This window comes from Chelonoidis abingdonii, chromosome 21 (genome assembly GCF_003597395.2).
Source record: "Chelonoidis abingdonii isolate Lonesome George chromosome 21, CheloAbing_2.0, whole genome shotgun sequence".
Lineage (NCBI taxonomy): Eukaryota > Metazoa > Chordata > Testudines > Testudinidae > Chelonoidis > Chelonoidis abingdonii.
Genome location: NC_133789.1, coordinates 3,458,835 through 3,480,758, shown reverse-complemented (window position 1 = coordinate 3,480,758; position 21,924 = coordinate 3,458,835). Strand labels below are relative to the sequence as shown.

At 42.4% G+C, this 21,924-nt stretch overlaps 1 protein-coding gene across 3 annotated transcripts in view; it reads right to left on the bottom strand.

Moving 5' to 3' along the window:
* Positions 1 to 13,941: 13,941 nt before the first annotated feature.
* IKZF3 (IKAROS family zinc finger 3) overlaps positions 13,942 to 21,924 on the bottom strand; it is a 49,573-nt gene continuing 41,590 nt past the window's right edge. For 2 of the 3 annotated variants that reach the window (XM_032791292.2, XM_032791289.2), the window contains one exon: positions 13,942 to 16,618. In XM_032791292.2, coding sequence (XP_032647183.1) covers positions 15,915 to 16,618 — 704 coding nt within the window. In that variant the 3' untranslated portion in view covers positions 13,942 to 15,914. The remainder of the gene's footprint in view (positions 16,619 to 21,924) is intronic. The other variant, XM_032791291.2, reaches the window with a different exon arrangement.

Here is a 21,924-nt window from a genome sequence, read left to right as displayed (position 1 = left end):
AGAATCACTGTGCTACAGGTCTGCCTCAGCCACACACCCCTTCCAATATATCCCCAGCCCACAGGAGAATGCCTGAGGCTAGAGCAGGGCCTGTCTATGATGGGGATATTCACTGGGGTGTGTCGTACTCCCCCAATGCAAGCTCCTGTCTATAGCTCCAGCACCCACTGTGCTACTGCTAGTATTATTCACTGGCTCTCTGTTCCACAGCCACCCTTCTGCAATGCTAGCCACCGTGTGGGCGCCCAGCGTGACTGAACTTTGAAGATGATATAAGAGAGAGAAACCACAGAAAGGTCCTGGATGATTAAACCCCAGGCACCATTTCTCAGAAGCAATTCTCAGTGTCCGCCATTCGGCTCCTGTGGCAACTGAGCCATCTCCGAGGCTCGCTCTGAAATGAATGTGGAGGGAGCTGGGAGACAGTGTGAGAAAGCCCAAAAGTGCCCTTTCTCCTTTTCTAGATGACAAAGGCTGTCTGCCAGAGGGGCGGACTCTGCACCGGCCTGGGAATTCATCTCGCAACTGAGACTCAGCCGATGAGGAGCTCTCTGTGTGTGTGTACACTGGATAGGGGTCAAGGGAATTAGGAAATGGAGGGGTATAGAGCTGCACAACAGGGGGCTAATATGGCCCCTTGTAGGGCATCACTCTCCTTTTCTATCCACTGACACTTGGATCCATGAACCCTGTTCACCAGCCTTGTTTCCTTGGGCTCAGAACTCGGGACTGGCCATCAGCTCCGTCTCTGACTCTCTCCATGACCCTGGACAAGTCCCGTCCCTGCTCTGTGCCCCAGTTTCCCCCTCTGGAAATTGGGTTTAGGAATAGCTGCCTCCTATGGAAGGAGAGGAGGATGAGCCAATCAGGCTCTGCAAAGGTCTGGGGTGAAAGTGCGACACATCATGAGATGTGTGAGGAGGGGAACACCACTGATACGACTGGCTGCATTCTAGAGAAAGGTCTATCTACAGTACTCATATGGGCCTTATTATCAGAGTACCCAAGTACCTCATAAACTGTAACGCGTGTATCTTCACAACACCCCTGCAAGGCAGGGCAGGGCTTTGTCCTCATGGTGCAGATGGGCAATGGAGTAATGGAGAGGCATAGTGATTTGCCCAAGGTTACACAGGAAGTCTGTGGCAGAGCAGGGTCTACCATGGAGGGCTGCCAAGTGTTAAACTAGTGTCCTAACCACTGGACAACCCTAGCTCAGTGTCTTGGGATGCTGCTCCCCTTCCCCCTGTAAGGCACTACAGGGTGAGGCAGTATGGCCTAGTGGGCAGAGCATTGGGTTGGGACTCAGAAGATCTGGGCGCTCTACTGCAGGCCTGATGGGTGACCTTGGGCAAATTTCTTCTCCCTCTCTGGGCCTCAATTTCCCCCCCTGGGGATAATAATAATGACTTCCTTTGGGGGGGAACTTTGAACTCTACGGATGAAAAACACTTTATAAGAGGTAGGCATCTTTAATACCACAGGCTCTTACTGTGCAATTAGTATTTGGGTTGAATTTAGGTAGAGATGGGGAGCGAACAAGCTCAAGAGCAGCTGCTGCTCCCCCCCAGCATTGGCCCACTGAACATGGAGTCCCAGGATACGTGCTGCTGCACATTTGAGACCAATCAGTTCACTCAGGAGACAGCTCAGTGGCTCCTTTCTTTCTGTTTTTTTTTTTTTTTTAAGTCAATGTTCATCAGAAAAAGTAGTCAGGGGACGACTGCCTCCATCACCACGGCAACAGCAGCCGCACCTGCGGGACCCAGGGTTCAGATCAGTGACATCAAAGAGCTGAAAAGCTGCAGAGACACAGCCTCCCCCCAGTCTGTGGTTTATGAGAATTTGACTAACTCTCTCCACTCTGAGGGGCAGAGGTGAAGGTGGGGGGTGGTTTAACACAGGGAAGAGAGAGAGACAGCGGGAACAACTGCTATTACAGCATTGCTAACGCTGATCATTCAAAAACCATGGATCAGGCCCTGTAAAAACCATTAGATTGGCTTAAAAATCATGAGGCTTTTTAATGCCCCTCCCCATATTTGGGGGTGTCTTTGCCATCTGGTGTTTGAGCACAAGGTTCGGGTTTTTTAACTTTGCCCTGTAACCACAAGAGCTAGAAACTGATCCTTTAAAAAAAATTAAAAGCTGAGATCGGCGGCTTTATGCAAAGCATCAAATACCATGATATGATCATGACATTGCCATGTCTCTGTTGAGGCAGCCATGAAACCCCTGAGTGCAAAGAGCAGATGGGCTAGAGTAGATAGTGCAGGGGTAGGCAACATATGGCATGTGAGCCAAAGGTGACACGCAAGCTGATTTTCAGGGGCACTCACACTGCCTGGGTCCTGGCCACCGGGCCGGGGGGCTCTGCATTTTAATTTAATTTTAAATGAAGCTTCTTAAACATTTTAAAAATGTTATGTACTTTACATACAACAATAGTTTAGTTATATATTATAGACTTATAGGAAGAGACCTTCTAAAAACGTTAAAATGTATTACTGGCACACAAAACCTTATATTAGAGTGAATAAATGAAGCCTCAGCACAGCACTTCTGAAAGGTTGATGACTCCTGAGATAGAGAATAATAACCTAACTTTGCTTTGTTGAAATGGTTGGGGACAAGCACAGTGAGGCATGAAGCTAATTCACTTTGTGCACAAAGAGGGTACCGCTCCCAGGCTTTAATGGAGTATGTGTAGATTAGGGGAGAAGCAGTCCCCAACGGCTGGCTGCCAGTTACCTTTCTATGCCTTTGATCCCACTGCTAGCAGCACAGGGGCGGGCAGGGAGCTTGCGGTGAACTTTCACCATCTCTGGCCTCCCAGATGGGAACTCAGACTACATCAGTGCAGGGGAGGTTGCCATTTATGAAAGGGGAGAGGCCCCCTCTGGAAATGAAAGCAATGAAAGGGGAGTGTGGGTTCTCTCTCTACCTCATGAATCATCACACCAGCAATAGAGGTTGCACTTGGAGTGTGATGAGTGGAGCTAGAGAAAGAAGGTCAGGTTTCAGGAGGGGCTTAGTTCATTGTGAAACCAGGAAGCTGCAGACGGATACAAGGTGACCCCTGCAAAGATCTCTCCCCTACCACTCTGCCTGCCTACTGTACCTAGGGTGACCAGACAACAAATGTGAAAAATCAGGACAGGGGGTGGGAGGCTATAGGCACCTACATAAGAAAAAGACCCCAAAATCAGGACTGCTCTATAAAATCGGGACATCTGGTCACCCTAACTGTACCTCTTATTGCTAACAATAGACACTACTGTCCAAATTTGGCATTTGGATGATTCCTCTGCAATCACATCGGATCCTGAGTGGCTGCATCTGCCCTGGGGACATTTGTCAGTGTTTTCCAATGGCGAATGCCGTGGGCCTGCTGAATGATTAGCACAGAGCACATAACTGTGTTGAAAAGCTAGATGGAATGGAATCCAGTGAATTCACCTCTGCAGTGCTAGCAGAAGTCAAAAGCTGCAAAGGCCTTGTTTTTGTTACTAGAATAAGGGCATCTGACTCTGAGACAAGCATGCGAGCGGCAGATCTGCTGAGCAGGAAGGAGCTATTTTTATACAGTCACTTTCCCCTGTTCTCTAGGTGGAATCGTGCCTGGCTCTCTGTCCAAGCGGAACCATGGGTGAAATGCCAGTCCCATCAAAGTCAATGGTAAAACTCCCATTGGCTCAATGGGGCTAGGATTTCACTCCCGAAGTCCCAGTCATGGCAGGGGTCAAGGAGAAAGTGACTCTTCAGGAGACCACTGCATGTGTTGAACGGGTGGATTATGGCAGGGGAGAGAGAGAGAGTTTTTTGCCTTCCCCTGAAACGTTAGGTGGATATCAGACTCAGTGTGCCTAATTTGGGGTGGTGAATCTTATGTTTTCATGGGAGCACTTGTCCATTCTCTACTGCCTGTGATAGTCTAATCCAAGGTTTCTCAGCCTGTGGGGCACGACCCAAAACTGGATCTACAGAACACATCAAAGGATCACAGGGCTGCCTGGGCTCACCTCTCCACTCCGGATCTTGTTATCTGATGCAGCGAGTTGTGCCACCACTCAGGTTTGGCCCAGCTGCCCCAGTGTCATTATGATGGGGGGGCCAACTCAGCCAAATTTGAGGGAATGGTCACCATGCCACTCCCACAAATTTGGCCTGGCCAGCCACCCCCTATCAAGGGGCCGAACCCAGCCAGCCCTGCAGGACAGCAGCTGGGAGGGAGCAATTGAAGTCACATTCTCTGCTATTGCCCCCATACAATGTACCCCACCCGCAAGCTGGACACCACCTCAGCTTCCATATGCCCCATCCTTCCTCCCAAGACCTCTGAATGGGGACCCCAAGGTACATCTCCCACAGAGCCCCTCTGTCATAGCACCCTCCCTGATCCCCAGCTCCCCAGATCTTCCCCCACTGCCACCCCAGACCTTTCTGCCCCCGACTCCTTCCCCCTACCTTCCCATCTTACTTACTCCCAGGACCCCAAATCCCCCCACTCTTTTACCATCTGCCCCCCATGGACATTTGGAGATTGAATGTTTTGGGGAACAATCAGCTCATTGTCCTTCCCCCAGACATCTCTGTCCCCGAAACCTCCCCCAGCCTCCTACTCTCCCCCCACACCCTGCTGCCCCTCCAAGTTCCTTCCCCATCCACCTCCATAAACCCCAACTTCTTCCTCACTATACCCCACAGGTGTCCCGATCTCCCCACTTCATCTCCAATCCCTCAAATCCCCCCTTACCCTCTGCCTCTCATGGGCCAGGAGGTGGGGGGCTTTGTAGTATTAGGGGGTTGTCTCATCTCACTGCCCCTCTCTTCAGTTGCTGGAGGGGGGTGTGCCCCGGCTGTTCACATCTGGATGGAGCATTTGGAATCTTAGTTCTGAGATTCTCTCCCTCGCGGAGTCCTGCAGGGAGGGAGGACATCAGATCTGGGAGAGCTGGGGGTATCTCTGGGTCGTGACAGACCAGGCATCAAGATTTACAAATGGGTCCTGCACTCCAAATGGTTTACAATCACTGGCCTAATGGATGTTTTCCCCTATTGTGATCCTATCCATGCCAGACGTTTGCATGGCCACCATCCTTCCTGCCTTCAGAACCCGTGAAAATCACTCCTTGGTCAGCCAGATAGGCAGAAGGCATCCTCCAACCCCCCACTTCCAAAGGTGCTAGTACACTCCCGGACCTTATTTGTTACAGATGGAGTGTCAGCGAGGCTTTATGGTACACGAACCGTGCATTTACCTTGTAATCTAAAGTGATTAATTAATGAACAATTCATTCAAAATAATTCACAGCTGCAGTGGAAATCAAAGGTCATGACAATAACAAGGACCATGGAATGGGTGGGAAACGTTTGCTCCACTGGATCAGAGAAACCATCCATCAGAATCTGCTTTCTTACCTCCAGTAGCTTCAAAGAGAGGAGGAGGGATCCTCATGCACCAAACTAACAGGTGGCGGCCGTCTGGAGAACAGGGAGTGTCCTAGCAACCTGGCAGTTATACCACCTGCACCTCATGCACCCTAGGGAGCATGGGGGCTGCTTGTGAATATTACCCACTCTGGAGAAGTAGGCTGTGAAGGATCATGGGTCTCAGACCCAGGCCCATAGGTCCTGCTCAGGCTGGGGCCACATCAGCTCACTAGAATCAGTGGGAAAGGAGGCTAGTGGAGCTCTAGCTCACAAAGGACTCTGCCCACAAAGCTCCTGACTGGGGGTAGAGTGACCAGATGTCCCGATTTTATAGGGACAGTCCTGATTTTTGGGTCTTTTTCTTATATAGGATCCTATTACCCCCCGCCTTCTGTCTCGATTTTTCACACTTGCTGTGTGGTCACCCTAACTGGGGGAAACATCTGTGGTCTGAGCCAGGGGGCCTGATGGGTCTGGATTGGGGACCCTTGGGGTTGGAGACTCGTGATCCCTCACATAAATCACCCAAGAAAGGGATGGGAAGCAGCTGCACTAGTGGGTGCAACCTGCAGTTCCCTCCTTGCACATGCGTACGCAGCAGTGAGAGAGATTTCCCTGTTTGAGGCACAATAGCTCTAGCTCTCTACCATCCCCAAGCAGAGTTGCGGCATAAAAGGTATAATCTAGTCCTAAATTGCTGAATGGGTGTGTGCACAAACGTGTGTGTATGTGTGTGCACAGGGGTGCGTGTATGTGTATTCATATGTATGGCTAGATCCGCAGATAATGTAAATGGAGCTATGTCATTTTGCACCGGCTAAGTATCTGGTTGTAACATAAATCTTGGAGACAAAAATAATAAATTAACACAATGCTTTGCATCTTCATAGGTGCTAAGGCCAGAAGGGAATATTGCCACCACCCATTCTGACCTCCCGTATAACACAGGCTACAGAACTTCCCCAAAATAATTCCTGGAGCATATATTTTAGAAAACCATCCGATCTTGATTTTAAATTTGTCAGTGAGGAATTCACCACTACCCTTGGAAATTTGTTCCAGTGGTTATATTACCCTCATTGTTAAAAAATGTGCCTTATTTCCAGTCTGAATTTGTTGGGTCTCAATGCGTAGCCTATTGGATTACGTCGTACCTTTGTCTGACAGATGGAAGAGCCCATTACCAAATATTTGTTTCCCATGTAGGTACTTATAAACTGTGATCAAGTCACCCATTAACCTTCTGTTTGTTAAGCTGAATACGTTGAGCTCCTTTAGTCTATTGCTATAAGGCAGGTTTTCTAATCCTTTAATCATTCTTGTGGCTCTTCTGTGAACCCTCTCCAATTTATCAACATCCTTCTGGAATTATGGAAGTGGACCAGTAATGCATCCTATATTCCAGCACTGGTTATACTAGTGTCTGATACCTATGCCTGTACATTTAGCTGTATTGCATTGCATATTGTTTGCTTGTGCCCAGCTTACGAAGTGATCCAGATCTCTCTACATCGGTAACTGTTATCTGCAAACTTTATCAGTGGTGATTTTATGTTTTTGCCCAGTCATTCATAAATATGGTAAATAGTATAGGGCCAACAACCAGTCCCTGTGGGACCCCACTAGAAACACACCTACTTGATGATTCCCCTTTATAATTACATTTTGAGACCAATGAATTAGCCAGTTTTTAATCCATTTAATGTGCGTCCTGTTAATTTTATACTGTTCCAGTTTTCTAATTAAAATATTGTGCGGTACCAAGTCATACGCCTTACAGAAATCTAAGTATATTACAGCAACACCATTATCTTAATCAAGTAAATTTGTTACCTCATCAAAATATATTTAGTCTGACAAGATCTATTATCCATAAAGGCACATTGACTGGCATAATTATTTTACCCTCCTTTAATTCTTTATAAATTAAGTCCCATAGGAGCTGGGCCATTATCTTTTCTGGTATCAATGTCAGACTGACAGGACTATAATTACTTAGGTCATCATCTTTACCCTTTTTAACTACTGGCACAACATTCGCTTTCTTCCAGTCTTCTGGAACTTCCTCAGTGTTCCAAGAGTTATTGAAAATCAACATTAATGGTCCAGCAAGCTCCTCAGCCAGCTCTTTTAAAAGTCTTGTATGCAAGTTATCTGGACCTGCTGATTTAAAAATATCTAACTTTGAAATATTTATTTGCTTTAGCAAGGTAAAGTAGTGGTAGCTAGTATAGAGGTTTTAGCTTAGTAACTCTTGAAAGGAAAGTGTGTTCTTCTAAAAGCAATTGTCTGCAGGGACTTTCCTTTCATTGGCCAGTCTGTGTGTTACAATTGTTAGTTACTGTTCTGCACTCTCTCTCCCTGGAGAATTTCACTAGCTGCACAGGTGCACTGGTTTGCTGATATGCAAATAGCAATACAAATATAACCTTCCTCTGATGGAATGTCTTTATGTTAGCGTCATGACAGCACATGGGCCAGGAAAAGGAGAAAGAGAGTGATTCCCTTGAGGGCCTTGGTCTGATAACTTGTGAAGGTAAACTTCCTTCGCCAGGGTGCAGTTTGTCTGATAGGCACCCACTCTTGCCAGCGTGGTAACATGCATTCTTTATGCTTGACTGAATTGTTTTACATAGGGCTTGAAGTCAATGGGAGCATTCTCAAAATTGCTACTCACTATAAGGGTGGCATGGGCCCATGGTATGAGTGGTTGTGTCCAAGCATCCTTTTTAACTAAGGGCCAGCTTTTCCAAAGAGCTCAGCAATTTGGATGCTGAGCTTTTTTGAAAATGTGGTTCTTATTTGGGTGCCACAATGGGAGCTGGGCTCTTTTAAATATCTGGGCCAATTGTGGATGCTGAGCACTTGAAAATCTGGTCCTGTATGTGTAGTGTGTTTTTTTTTAATGTCTCCTAAATAGGGAATGATAACTTTTTGCATATCTATAGTGTCTTTCATCCAAGCAGCTCAACTCGCTTTACAAACATTCGAGGGTCCAATCCTGTTTGCAGTGAAGTCAGTGGGCGTTTCATAATAAACTTTAGTGGAAACAGGAATAGCCTATAATTAAGCCTAGCAATTTACCTTTCTCGCTACACACCCCAGTGGGGTGGGTATTATTATTCCCCTCTAACACAGTGATAGGAAAGCAAGTTTTCCCAGGCCACATACAATTATAGCTTGAGAGGGAACTAATTTACAGTACATAAGCAGCTCAAACTACCTCCTTTGCTCAGCTGTAGATAATGGCCCTGATCCAAAGCCCACTGAAATAAATGACAGGCCCACAAAAGCTTATGTTCAAATAAATTTGTTAGTCTCTAAGGTGCCACAAGTACTCCTGTTTATTTTTAAATAAATGGAAAGACTCCCATTGACTTCAATGGGCTTTTGATCAGGTCCTAAGAAAGCAGAAGAGGCAAGCAACATAAATTTACTTGAAGGAAATGAATGATGTTTTGGTGTCCAAGGGCCTTGGAATGTACTGCTGCTAACTTCATTTGGAGGAGCTGGTGATAATTCAGAAATGGAGAATTAAAGGACTTTGATGAGAGACTGCATGGCTCAAGGGGTTGGTGATAGACTAGGAGACTTTTACCTTTAGGGTTCCAGTTCAGCTCCAGCCCAGGACATTAATGAGTGACCCAGTTACCATGTGATGACCATTCAGTAGCCCACATGGAATGAGTTTGGTGATCCCTGTATGGTTTCCAGTGAGTAGCTGTGAGTGTTTCATTAATTGGCCTTCTCGCTGGCAGTCTCTGCAGAGAGACCAAAGACAGAACATCTGTCACCACTAGCCCTGTTACCTTCTGCAAAGTAGGGTAGAGACAGTCTTGCAAAAAGGATGAGCACATTAAAACATTAAAATGATGCGATTTAATGCTGTGTACACTTTTTTAGGATTTTCATGCATTATAAAGCATGTTTCAACACTGCAGGGGAAACGAGTTCCTCTATGTTCTATCACAATTACAGTATATCAAAAGATAAGGTTCTTTCTGTTATAACATCAACTGAACACCTTTATAAATCTTATGCTTAAAATGTTTCTGGTTCCAGGCACATGAATATTTTTGTCCATTGTCAAAAGAATTATTTTTATTAAAAGAAAAGCCACAATAAAGATACATTAAAATTAAAACACAGTTTGCTTCTTAACATTTTGTTCACCATTCTAAACCTGTCAGTACTGCTACATTTCAAAAACTGGAAATTGTTTAAACAATTCTTTAAGGCTTAGTGTGAAAGTTTTGCAGCAAGGAGGGGAAAATCTTTTACAGTTGTTTAGGTTTTACTGGCTAGTAGGAAGTAAGTAGGTGACTATAAAGAAAATGCATTGACTTTTTCTTTTCTCTCTTTTTAAGCTGGTCCAGTTTATTGTGGTGAAGAGTGTCAGGAGGGAATGAAATAAGTGTGAACAAGTGTGAAGTTGTTAAAACAGGTGCTAAAAAGGGCCTGTTGGCCGTCATAGCTTGAAACTCTACTTCTCCCACAACTTATTACTGAGGTTTCCCTCTAACTGATGTGCTCTAAAGAGCTCGGTCAGCTCTAGTCATGTAGAAACTCCTGGATACTTGAGCCTTCCACAAAACTCCCCACTGGCATAGAGTATGAGGGTTGGAACGGACCTTAGGAGATCATCTAGTCCAACCCCCTGCTCAGCACAACCAACCCCAGACAGATTTTTGCCCAGCTCCCTAAACTGCCCCCTCAAGGATTGAGCTCACAACCCTGGGTTTAGCAGGCCAACACTCAAACCACTGCACTATCCCTCCCCCACAGAAGACTAAAATAAGTGTTTGTTCTTAAGGCACTTTTTTAAAAGAATCTGGGAACTATGGGCTGAATGTAACCTTCACCCCCCTGTTTTTTTGGTCCAGAAAGCACTAAAGGTAGTAGAAGTGACACAGTTCCACTTCCTGATGTGGAGCAAGCCAAAGACTAGTTGTCATGGGGAACTCAACACCACATGCTCACCACATAGTTCTATTCCACAGTGCAAGCAATACGGGGGAAGGTGCCAGGGGCATAGTAGGTACATGCCCAGACTAAATAGTGGATCTACCACTACAAGAATCTACAGGCCTAAACATCACACACAGGGGCACCAGCTGTTACTACAGCCCTTACCTGTAATAGTGGCAACAGATTAGCCATCCAACCACTCCACGCCACTGAACTGAGGGAGAGAGTAGTCCTTTCCATTTTAGGTATTTCTATACTGCCCTTCACTCTGGTAGCCAAGTGCTTTTAAAGGCATGTGCAATGCCTGTTTATTTAGGTTTCAGAGTAGCAGCAATGTTAGTCTGTATCCGCAAAAAGAACAAGAGTACTTGTGGCACCTTAGAGACTAACAAATTTATTTCAGCATGAGCTTTCATGAGCTACAGCTCACTTCTTCAGGTTCCATTCTGTGCATCCGAAGAAGTGAGCTGTAGCTCACGAAAGCTTATGCTGAAATAAATTTGTTAGTCTCTAAGGTGCCACAAGTACTCTTGTTCTTTTTGTTTATTTAGGCTTTGTATGAAAAGTGTGAAGGCGAAAAGCCTTTGACCCTATAACAATGTAAAGCCACTTAAGTTCACCAGGCAGTATATGTAGATACATGGAATTTCTATTCTTCAAATCCGCTGCTAACATTTACAGCGTACTTTATTTTCCACTGACAAATCAACTAGTGGGGTTCTTGCTCCCTGTGAACTATCTCCAAGGCCAACCTGGCTTCAGTAATATAGAGCCAAAAGGGAATGGAGATTTTTAATACACTGGGTGACAAACTAAGGGCCAAACTCTGTCTTCAGAAATATGCACACAAAAGTCCCAGAGAATTTGGTGGGAATTACTTGTGTGTATCCCAGGGCAGAATTTGGCCTGTTATCCATCTTTATGTGCCTATCCTCGATTTGCTTGGAACACAGGGAATGAGCAATATAAATCCAAAAGGTCAAACAAGGGCTCCTTTTTTTTGTATTTATATAATATATATATTAACTAGAGTTGAATACTGGTATAGTTTTTCCACAGTTAGAAGAGTAGCCTATATTATAGTTAAATCTCTACGTTTAACAGAGTTATATTAAGAAACTATTTAACATTCTGTTAACCACAGCCGTTAAACTCATTCATAAGGGTATAACACATAACCTGCATATTGACCATAGGTTTCATGACAATTTCTTGATTTATTAATATGATAGATCAGGGGTAGGCAACCCTTGGCACATGTGCCGAAGGCGGCATGTGAGCTGATTTTCAGTGGCACTCACACTGCCTGGGTCCCGGCCACGTCCAGGGGGGCTCTGCATTTTAATTTAATTTTAAATGAAGCTGCTTAAACATTTTAAAAACCTTATTTACTTTACATACAACAATAGTTTAGTTCTATATTATAGACTTATAGAAAGAGACCTTCTAAACACATTAAAATGTATTACTGGCACACGAAACCTTAAATCAGAGTGAATAAATGAAGACTCGGCACAGCACTTGTGAAAGGTTGCTGACCCCTGTGATAGATTAAAGCTTAATAAGACAAATTCTCAACATTTGGAATCTAGGGGCTGCCTATCTGACTTAATTTGTCTTAATTAAATAAAAAAATGTATTCAACATATAAGCATTATTATTGTGTTTTGTAGCATCTAAAAGCACCAATCAAGGATCAAGCCCCCATTATTCTAGGCCTTTTACAAACACACAATTGCAGTACATCTATTTGTTATATCTGCTGAGACTTCTTTAGCAATTATAAATATTAGATATTCTTTTTGTAGGCCTGTCCTTCAAAAAATCAGTAAAATGTTAAACAAAAAAATAACATTTATTCCTTAATGATACAATACAATTTTAAAAACCATATCAATGTTTTTTATGTGTGCAATTTATCAGTTACTACAACAAAGAATTGACCGAGACAAAGAAAACTGTTGATCAAACTGCATTTCAGAAAAATGTCTATGCAAAATGTGTTTTCATACTGAAATCAACTGAACCAGCAGTGTTAAAATAGGCCAGTAGAACAAATAGTCTAGCAACAGTTTGCAAAGGTTTTTCATTTTGCAGTTCAGTTAATTTTGCAAAGTCATCAATAGGTTTTTCAACCCTGGCGTTTGAACTCTTTGCAGCAGGGGTTGGCAAAATATATCTTGCAAGCTAAATGTGACTCTCAGTATCCAGCGATGTGATCCACCTTCTTTCTGATAAACAGACATGGCCAAAACAGACTACTTGCTTCACCATGCAATCTTTCCTTTTGATCTAGTGGAAGGTTGCTGAGATCAAGATGGAGCATTGCAAGATGGTATCTGTGAGCTACCCCTCCATATTAAAAATGAGATAAGCTTCAACCTGCTCAATTTTATGCCAATTAGGGGGCAAATCCTGATTTAAATGGAAAGCACTGGTGCTCAGCACTTTGCAGGAGTAGGCCTTATGTACTTCTGCAGCTTCAGTGCCAATATGTGATTAACGCAGTCCTGAGCCCAAGTGGGAGTAGTCCCAAACACACACTCATGAAGTTAATGAGGATTTACGTGTCAGATAAAAGGTACTCATTAAAATACGCTGCTCATTGGGCCCAAAAAATGGCTATGAACAATTTCTTTTGGTGCAGTATATCTTAACAACATTTCTTTGCCTGAGTAGTGGTGGGAAAAGTCTGCCTGCTAGGAGCAGATTCTGTGAAACTTCTCTTTCAAAAACTGTCAATGTAGCTCAGATTGAACTTTTCACAGGCTCAGTGGTTGATTGCTCACTTTATCTGGGAAATAATGGGTGGGTAGGTGGCTGAAGCCCTGCCTAGCTGAACAGTAAGTGAAGAGTGGGAGAGTAAATTCTGGGCAAAGTAATCTTCAAGGATTCTATGGTGGCGTGAGAAAGAAGCTGGTGGTATTTGATGTAATATACATGCAGTAATTCAAGGTGTTTCCTGTGCTAATGACTAGGTAACACTTCACTTATTTGTACTTTTTCTTATTCATCTTTCTAAATGATTTTGTTTAACCCTAATGAGAAACATTTTTTCTACGGTGTACATATATATTGATCATTTTCACCATGAAAATACAGCCTCTTTGGAAAGAAATGTAGAAACCGTTTATCAGCTCACAATAATTTAGGACAGGAAATAAAGAAGAATACAGTATGTTTCTGCCCCACCCTTTTTAGGCAACCTCCTGTTGTAAGAGACCCACTCCAAAGCATTTCCAAATATACTCAGCATGAACCTAACGTCCTCTACCTCATTTTACAGATCTTCTTGTAAGTCAGGAGTAACTCAACTGAAGTGTTTTGCAGTAGTGCTGTGGCACGGGTGTTTTTTGGGGGTAGGAGGGGCATCCACCCAGCTCACTAAAAATGTCCCTGGCAATAAGAAGTTTTCCACCACAAAGGTATTCATGAAAGTATTTTACAACTATGTATCTACAAATTGAACACAAATGGAGAAAAATATCTTCCCCACTCTGCACAAAAAATATAGCACTTATATAGTACTTTTCAACTTCATAGCATTTTACAAACATTAATTTTATTAATCTTCACACATACCCCTATCAGGCAGAGAAAATATTATCATCCCCTTTTTACACGAGAAAATAAGTCAGGGAGAGATGAAGTGATTTGTCCAAGATCACAGAAGGAGCCAGTGTCAGAGGCAGAATTAGAATTCCCTATTTCTTGACACTCAGTCCTCTATTCAGAACACTAGCTCCCACTTTTGCTTCATGGAAAAAAGTGAAACACATTACACAGCAGTTGACACAACACTGAAAAAGTACAAAATGAGTGCTCAGACAAAATACTCACTGGATGAAAAAATCCAGCAAAACACATCTAACTCTATATTATATAAAAGATTTAAAAAAAATAAACAGACACTCAGCAAAATTATTATCATATTCACATCTTCAGCATAGTGACTAATAATACAGCTGCAGAACAATGATTAGATTAAAAGAACTATTTTAAAAACTGTCTTCAAAGTAATCGTAAATACTCATTTTGCAAAACAGCACATTTCACTCCAAGGGATATCCCCATGTAAAACCAGAAAGTGTGATTGAATTGTCCGCTCCCACACATTCTTACATGAAGATTCTCACGGTAGCTACTGCTAATATCTGCCAGGACACTATGATTCTACTTGGCAATGCTAAATCCGAAATATATTGAGTCAAATTCTATGCCCATCTACACAGCCGCATGGCCATCAGTGAGGTTACATGGATGTAAATGAAGGTAGCATTTGATCCAATACATTTTGAGCCTAGCTTTCCTCTCACACAGGTGTAACACAAGTGAGAGGAGACTTGGGACGTTTATTTTCACATCCAGTACACTTTCATCAAAAAATTGCTTTCTAAATCAAAAAGTTTTCATGATATTTGTTCTATATGTTATCTTCTCTGTTCGCTCCCTGAGTTACAGTAACCTCATACTGCCCAATCCTGCAGCCCTTAGATAAGCAAAAATCCCATTTGCCTTAATGAGCATTTTGGCTGCCCATTTTGGCTGCCCATTAGGAGACTGCTCCTACACCAGGTGAAGTCAGTGTGAGTTTTGATATTGATGTCAATGGCAGCAGAACTGGGTCTAAGTCTCATTGCAATTTTGTTCTGCTAGAAAGACACATACTTGATCCATCAATGAAAAGCAGGATTTCCTCCAGAATTTAGGGGCAAGCCAACAAGAGGTCTCAATGGGTATCCCAAAAGCGTACCCAGTTAAAAAACCAAAACCTCAAATAGCTCAGATGGCTTATTTTGGTATTACTGAGTAAAAGGTGAGTGGGGAGAGACTTTAAAGAAAGTGAACAGAGTGGGGTAAGCAAAAGCAAAGTGTGGTGAGACAACACACTCTTTAAGACTTTGGGGGAAATATTTAAAAGTTATTTAATACAATCTCCCCAGATATGTGTTTTCCCTGTTTCAATAATTTAGCCATTTTAGGAATACCTCAGGAATTGAAACACTAACAGAAAATGTCTCTTGTGTGTTACTAGCTGGAATATAGTGGTTCTGAAAGGGCAGTAAGGATAGACAATCTTTTGTGCTGAATTTCAACTTTTTTATGAGAATTATTACATCAATATTTGACTTTGTATTTCACTCAGAATACAGCTAGATTGCCATTTTGCTATTACTGGAAGCAAATGTTCTAACAAAAATACATGTTAAAATATTTGAAAACATATCTTAAGTTGTTATTAATTTTCACAAAAATAAAGTTCATACAAAATCTGTATCTGCCTATCTTTGGTATTTATATATAGTGCCAGTCACCGCAGTATCTAGGGACAGATGCTACAGAATACTGCATTTCGAGTAACAAATAAAAAGCCCCATCAGTACTTTGCTACTACAAGGGACACTAACATTTTTAGAATTGGCACAAAAAATATTTAAGCAATTTTTTTAGTCAAATTTAAAAAACAAACAAATCTAAAACAGATCCTTTGGTCTCTTGGAAAATCAATCCTTTTACTTCAGGACCACTCTGTGCTCTCCTCGTGCTATATGTGAGGAGAACTCATATCTGTCTTGGCTTCTGTACCCACACATGTTGCATTCGAAAGGATCACGGAATCCGTGGCATCCCATATGAATGGTGAACATCACATAATCCAAAAACAAGACACGACAATGATCACATCTGTAGACCCCGATGACGTCACCTTCCTTATTGATAACCTTAAAGGCATCACGTGGGCATATGGTTGGTGGCTTGATTATGTCATATGGCCTTGGGAGCTCCTTCAAGGACTGGAGGCCATTGCGGACCTGGGAGGGGATCATTTGGTTTTGATGGTAGGTGTGACTCTGGCGCTCCTCATGGTTGCTATCAGTATCTGTGGAGTCTTGGCCGCTGTTGTTTGGGGAAAGACCCCTGTCAGAAGACAAACTTTTGTCTCTAAGGTGGGCATGGCTCTTCTCTGTGTCTTGTGGATTGCCATTTGACATTTCAGAGCGGGTCAGTGGTATGGGATACAAGCTGCTGATGACAGGAACCATCTCAGAAGTGGGAGCCGGTGGGGTTTGTACAAGGGGACGCAGTGCTTCTGCTCCAAGATAGCTGATCGCATTATTTATGGCCTGGTCCATCATACGTCCTTGCATCATTTCGCTTTCCTTTTCATACAAGAAACTGGAATTGTAATTAATGTCAAAGCTATGTCGCTTCTCACCTACAAGAGAGGAAAGAAACTGAATTACTGAGTGGATTGTAAAAGTATTGAAACTCTAGGATCCTTTTCTAAATAGCAGTAGTCCATGAAAAGGAAACAGATTTGAATTTAGCTGTATGCTCTTTGGGGTAGGCATGCTGTTTATGTAAGTAAATTGACTTTTTGAAGCACAAGCCCACAGGAAATGGAGCAATAGAGAAGTTAGTTAAGCAACTTGCTGGTCAATCCATCACTGAGCTTGATAGTTCTGGGATTTAAGGAAAAGATATTAGGAAAGATCGTCAAGGATTTATTTCCTTCATCTTTACATAAAATCATGAAAATTGATTTATGAAAAACAAAACAGGCAAAAAAGTCAATTAGTCAATAAACAAAATCCACAGCAGGTCCTTAGAACATTCCCTCTAGCTCTTTGATCATCTCCTGAGAAATTGTACTCTTCTGTGACAGGGAGGGTAAACTGGCCACTGTCAGAAGACAGAATACTGGGCTAGATGGATCTTTGGTCTGACCCAGTATGGCTGTTCTTATACCATTCATTGCTTTATATATATATATATAATGTATTCTCCTTTTACTTATCTCTCTCTAAATTAAGTAGTTGGTAGGTCTCTTCAATAAGATTACAAAGGCATAATTCTAGGAGGATTGCACTTAGTCTTTTTATACTTCTTTGCATGGGAGCCCTCACTTAAGCTTTCTTTTTGCAGCTCATTTGTTCTTATTGGTACTGATTCTCCATTATGTTACCTGGGTGTAAAACTGTAGAATTACACTGGAGAATAATGTCTATTGTATTTTAATACATTAAAATTAACAAGAATTTATGCATATTCCCAACCTAGACTGTGGCATAATATAGCTCCCCTGTGACTGGAATTGTTTCCTTTTAACTCCGTGAAGGTTCTCAGATAATACAGTATTGGCAGCCATATAAGTAGAGATAATGTATTCTTTTGGAACATTACATTACATCAGGCTAGATTATGACTATTTCTAATGCAGTCGCACAGGGGAGCAAAGCCCACCTCTGCCCTGACCATGTTAATGCTGCACATATTGTACTCAGCCAAGCATCAAGGGAATGGGGAGAGAGCAGAGGGTCTACACAACTGAAATTCTCCTCATAGCCCTGCTAGCAAAGTAGGGGACAAGGAAGGTTAGTGTGGGTGGAGCCATGGCCCTGACCCTTTGTGTGCCAGGTGCAAGGAAGGAAGAAAGCTGCTCTCCAAAAAAGACTGAAGTAACTCTTTTGTGGATGTCTAGAAATAAGTAACTGAATTCTGTGGTTAAATGAAACTTACAATCTTTCATAGTTAAGAAAATGGACAAGCCTGAATGTTCACATGCAAGTGACTTGCAAACATCAGATCCACTAATCTCTGAGTTACGGTAACTCAAATAGTACAGATGTTTATCAGTCACCTGTAGACACTATGACTCAATGTATATGAAACTCACCAGGTTTCACTGCAAAGACAGCAAAACCAGCAGCTCACGTTTCTTTTATAAAACACTTTTATAAAAAAGGTTAGTGAACCACAAGAATGTAACTGGTTCCAACCCTCAGCAAAACTTGTAATCCAACTTCTATTCAGAGGGAACAATAATGGTATAACACATTTGAATGACTCATAATACCACTTCTAGACAAATGAAAGGTTTAATCAAAACAGAAATAAAAAAATAACAAGAGCAAAAATATACAGAATCTTACTATGAAATTCCTGTTAAAAAGCTCAGCAGTCATTGAAACAAGAGTTGAAACAAATGTCCTGCCCTCTTGTGGTCATTAACGATCTGGCACTACTTTTCCCAATAGATGTGAGAGCCCTCAGGTCCTGTTCAAACTCCCACTTAGTTAATTCCATTCTGCTTCCCTAAAATTCCATATGATAGTTCAATTAGATAGAATACCCGACTTCACTCCCCTGACATAAACAGGGGTGTCATTTGCTGTGCACCTTTAAAAAGCTTCCATATTCCACACCATAAACAGTGGTAGGTGAATGATTCCTACGTGTATTTATCAGGTTATTAAGTTTGTTAAGGACTTTGGGATGAAAGGTGTTACGTATTCAATAATATAGTAAGTGGAATTATTATTAGATCTCATTACTGAAGGCACTAAATGTCAGAAAAATTAGTAAGTGTATATTCTTCACTGCATTTACATCAAACCAAATGATAACAAAACATTATAGGCAAACGGATGGAGTTCCACCAATTTTGTTGTGTTCTAAGTCAACAACCCTTTGCTTAAAAGGAGACAAAAGGCAGCTCAAACTTTGCCCCATTAAGACAGCAACAAGACATGGGGTGAAAGAAAAGAAGAGTAGATTAGGAAAAGGCAAGAGTGCACGAGAGCAATGGAATAAAGTGAAGAAGATTAATTAGGGCATAAAGTAGTGATACAATTTTATTTATTGCAGCATTGTGAGACAATGCATGAGATTACTGTGAGTTAAATTGCTATTGCTCCCAGAGGAAGTACCACAAAGTTACTGTGAAACACCAGATTAAGAACCAAGCCTACATTCTCTTCTACTGTTGATTTACAAAGCTAGCTACTACACATTTTAAGAAATATCTTTCCCCAGTTAATCTTTTTCACCTCAGTGCAATGCAAAACTTTCCCCTTCAGAATTCACACGATCATATAACGCAAACACATAGCCAGTTGCTGCTCAGTGATGCTTACTCTACAGCAGTATGCAGATTTTTGTGACATGATGAGGTGTGGACACTGGAAAAAGGGAGTGAACCTGCTTCCTGTTCCTCTGCTAACCAAGGGAGGCCATTAGTTACTTCACACAGAGAGCTGGCGGTATTTGCTGAAGTTTCAAAACTGTACTAGCACATTTACCACTGGCGAGAAAGATATTTTTAATACTGCTCTCAAAAAGAAGTAGCACAAAATAAGCCATATGGACAGTTGTGTAAACTGGCACAGCTTAATTGATTTCAATAGAGCTAGTCTGATTTACACCAGCTGAGGATCTACCCCAATGTATATTCTATTCAAGAGAGGAGCAAGCTTAATTGAAAGGTTTGCCTACCAAGCTATATTCCTATTACTGGGTATCAGTTCCACTTAACATACAACTAGAAAAAATAGCTAACTGAAATGGTAATTACAAGGTGCTAAATACTACAAGTTTGGTGCAGAGAAGTACACATTAGAAATCTGTCAGAAAGGCGGGGAGTGCAACAGCTGTTCTCCCAAAACCGATGGAAAGGCCAAAGGCAGAACCTCTGCAACAGGAGCCATGAAGGGAAGGTCCCAGGTAAGTTTTAGGAGTCTGGGGTATGGTTTGTTCATGTATATTCATATATGTCATGGCAATTGCAACTGCACATATCCACACATATTATTTACACCAGTGGTTCTCAACCTGCAGGCCAATTAGCACACAGCTGCAGCCTATCTTAGCTGTGTGCTAAAGGCCATGGGCTCCAGGCTCCCAGCTGCCCTGCAGCGCAGTGAGCTCCAGGCAGCTAACTGCCACATAGCCCCACATGGTGTCCGGGCAGCCAGCTGCTGCCTGGCCCTGTACAGCAGGTCCGGGTCTTGGGGCCCCGCATGGTGGGCACTGGGCTCCTGTCCCATGCCCAGCTCTCCTCTCCTAGCCCCAGTCTGTGGAGGTGTCTCTGGGCAGAAGGCGTGGAGCATAGGGGTTTATGTGAGGGTTTAATTGGGTGACACTGTGGTTCTCAACCTGCAGCCCAGATAACAATATGTGGGCCACAATGATAAATAGGGTGAGAACCACTGATTTACACAATGGGGCCACTGCTGGTCAGAATGTGATACATAATCTTTTAGAGCCATTTACATGATGGGCCAGAGTTTGGCCTACAGAATGGGTTAGAGTCTGCAATGTCACCATGTTTAAGAGGAGTCACAGACAATTTAATAGTTTTTCTTGTTAGTAGACTTCTTTCACAGAAACGAGCCTAGGCTGACCTGTTGGTTTACATCTCCTTATCCCTCCTTCCTGAGGAAATGGAAAATCAGCACCCTTCTGAGAACTCTGTTTCCCAAGAAATCACAAAACTGTCCTGGCATTTTTTTCCTCCTGCACATATAGTTCAAGAAGTCACAAAAGTCAAGTCAAGGTCGGAAAGACTGCTGCTGCAAACATGCCACTCAAGAATAAAAGGGAGTGAGTGACTCATGCTTTTTTCACATACCATACAACGTCATGCCTGTAGCAGAGATTCTAGAGAAACAGCATGTTTCAGAACTCAATTACTCTATATCACTAAAAGAATGTCCTCAGTGCCCCCAGCTTATCCCCAAACCCACTTCTTTATACCACTGTGTCAGCTTTCACTGTTAATAAACTGTACCAATGAAACATTACAATAGAATACAAAGGGCTCCATCGTGCAAGGTGCTGAGCAAAGCACTTCAGCTCATGCTTAACTTTAACCACGTGCTTAAATTCTAATGAAAAGTTCAACACACGCTTAAGTGGTTTACTGAATCACGTATTAAGTTATTTGTTGCACTGGGCAAGAGTGTTTAGCACCTTGTAAAACCATCCACCTCCCCCACCATGAATTATGATGACAAAAATCTGAGGCTGCTCTCAATACCAAAAAGAAGAGCTAAAGAACTTGAGAAGCATTTTAGGAATCACAGTATGGCCTGCAAGGCCTAATCCCCAAGGCCAATATTTTCAAACCTGGGTACCTAAAGTTAGGGTCGAAAACCCATATTTAGGTGCCTATGTAAAAGTGGCTTGTTTTTTTGGGATGGTGAAAGTTCATGAGTTTCCACTGAAACCAACAGGTGCTATAGGTGCTCAGCACCTTTGAAAATCAGGTCACTTTTATTTAGATGTCTAAATTTTTACTTAGGAGCCTACCCTTTGGTACCCAGATTTGAAAATTTGGGCCCAGAATTTCAAGAAACATCCTTAGTACCCCTCTATGCAGGGAGCAGATCAGACTGTATGAAAATGGTTTGCTCAAGTTCTGGCAGATGATTTCTATCACTATTCTCTTTCTTTCTTTTCTGAGAGTGTGAATGTAAATTACCACAGAGGCCAGTATTTGCAACAGAAAATGTATATTAAGAAAATTAAGCATCCTTTACCACATATATCCCTCTGGAAAATGTATGATTAAGACATTATTAGTAGCAATGTTTCATAACTGCAGGCTAATTAAACTCCTGAGCTCAAACACAACTTCATATAGTGCAAAATAAATAACTATGACCACAGACAGAGATAAGCACTGCTGAGAAACAGGACCTGCCATCAAACTCAGATATACAGGATTATTTAAAAATTATA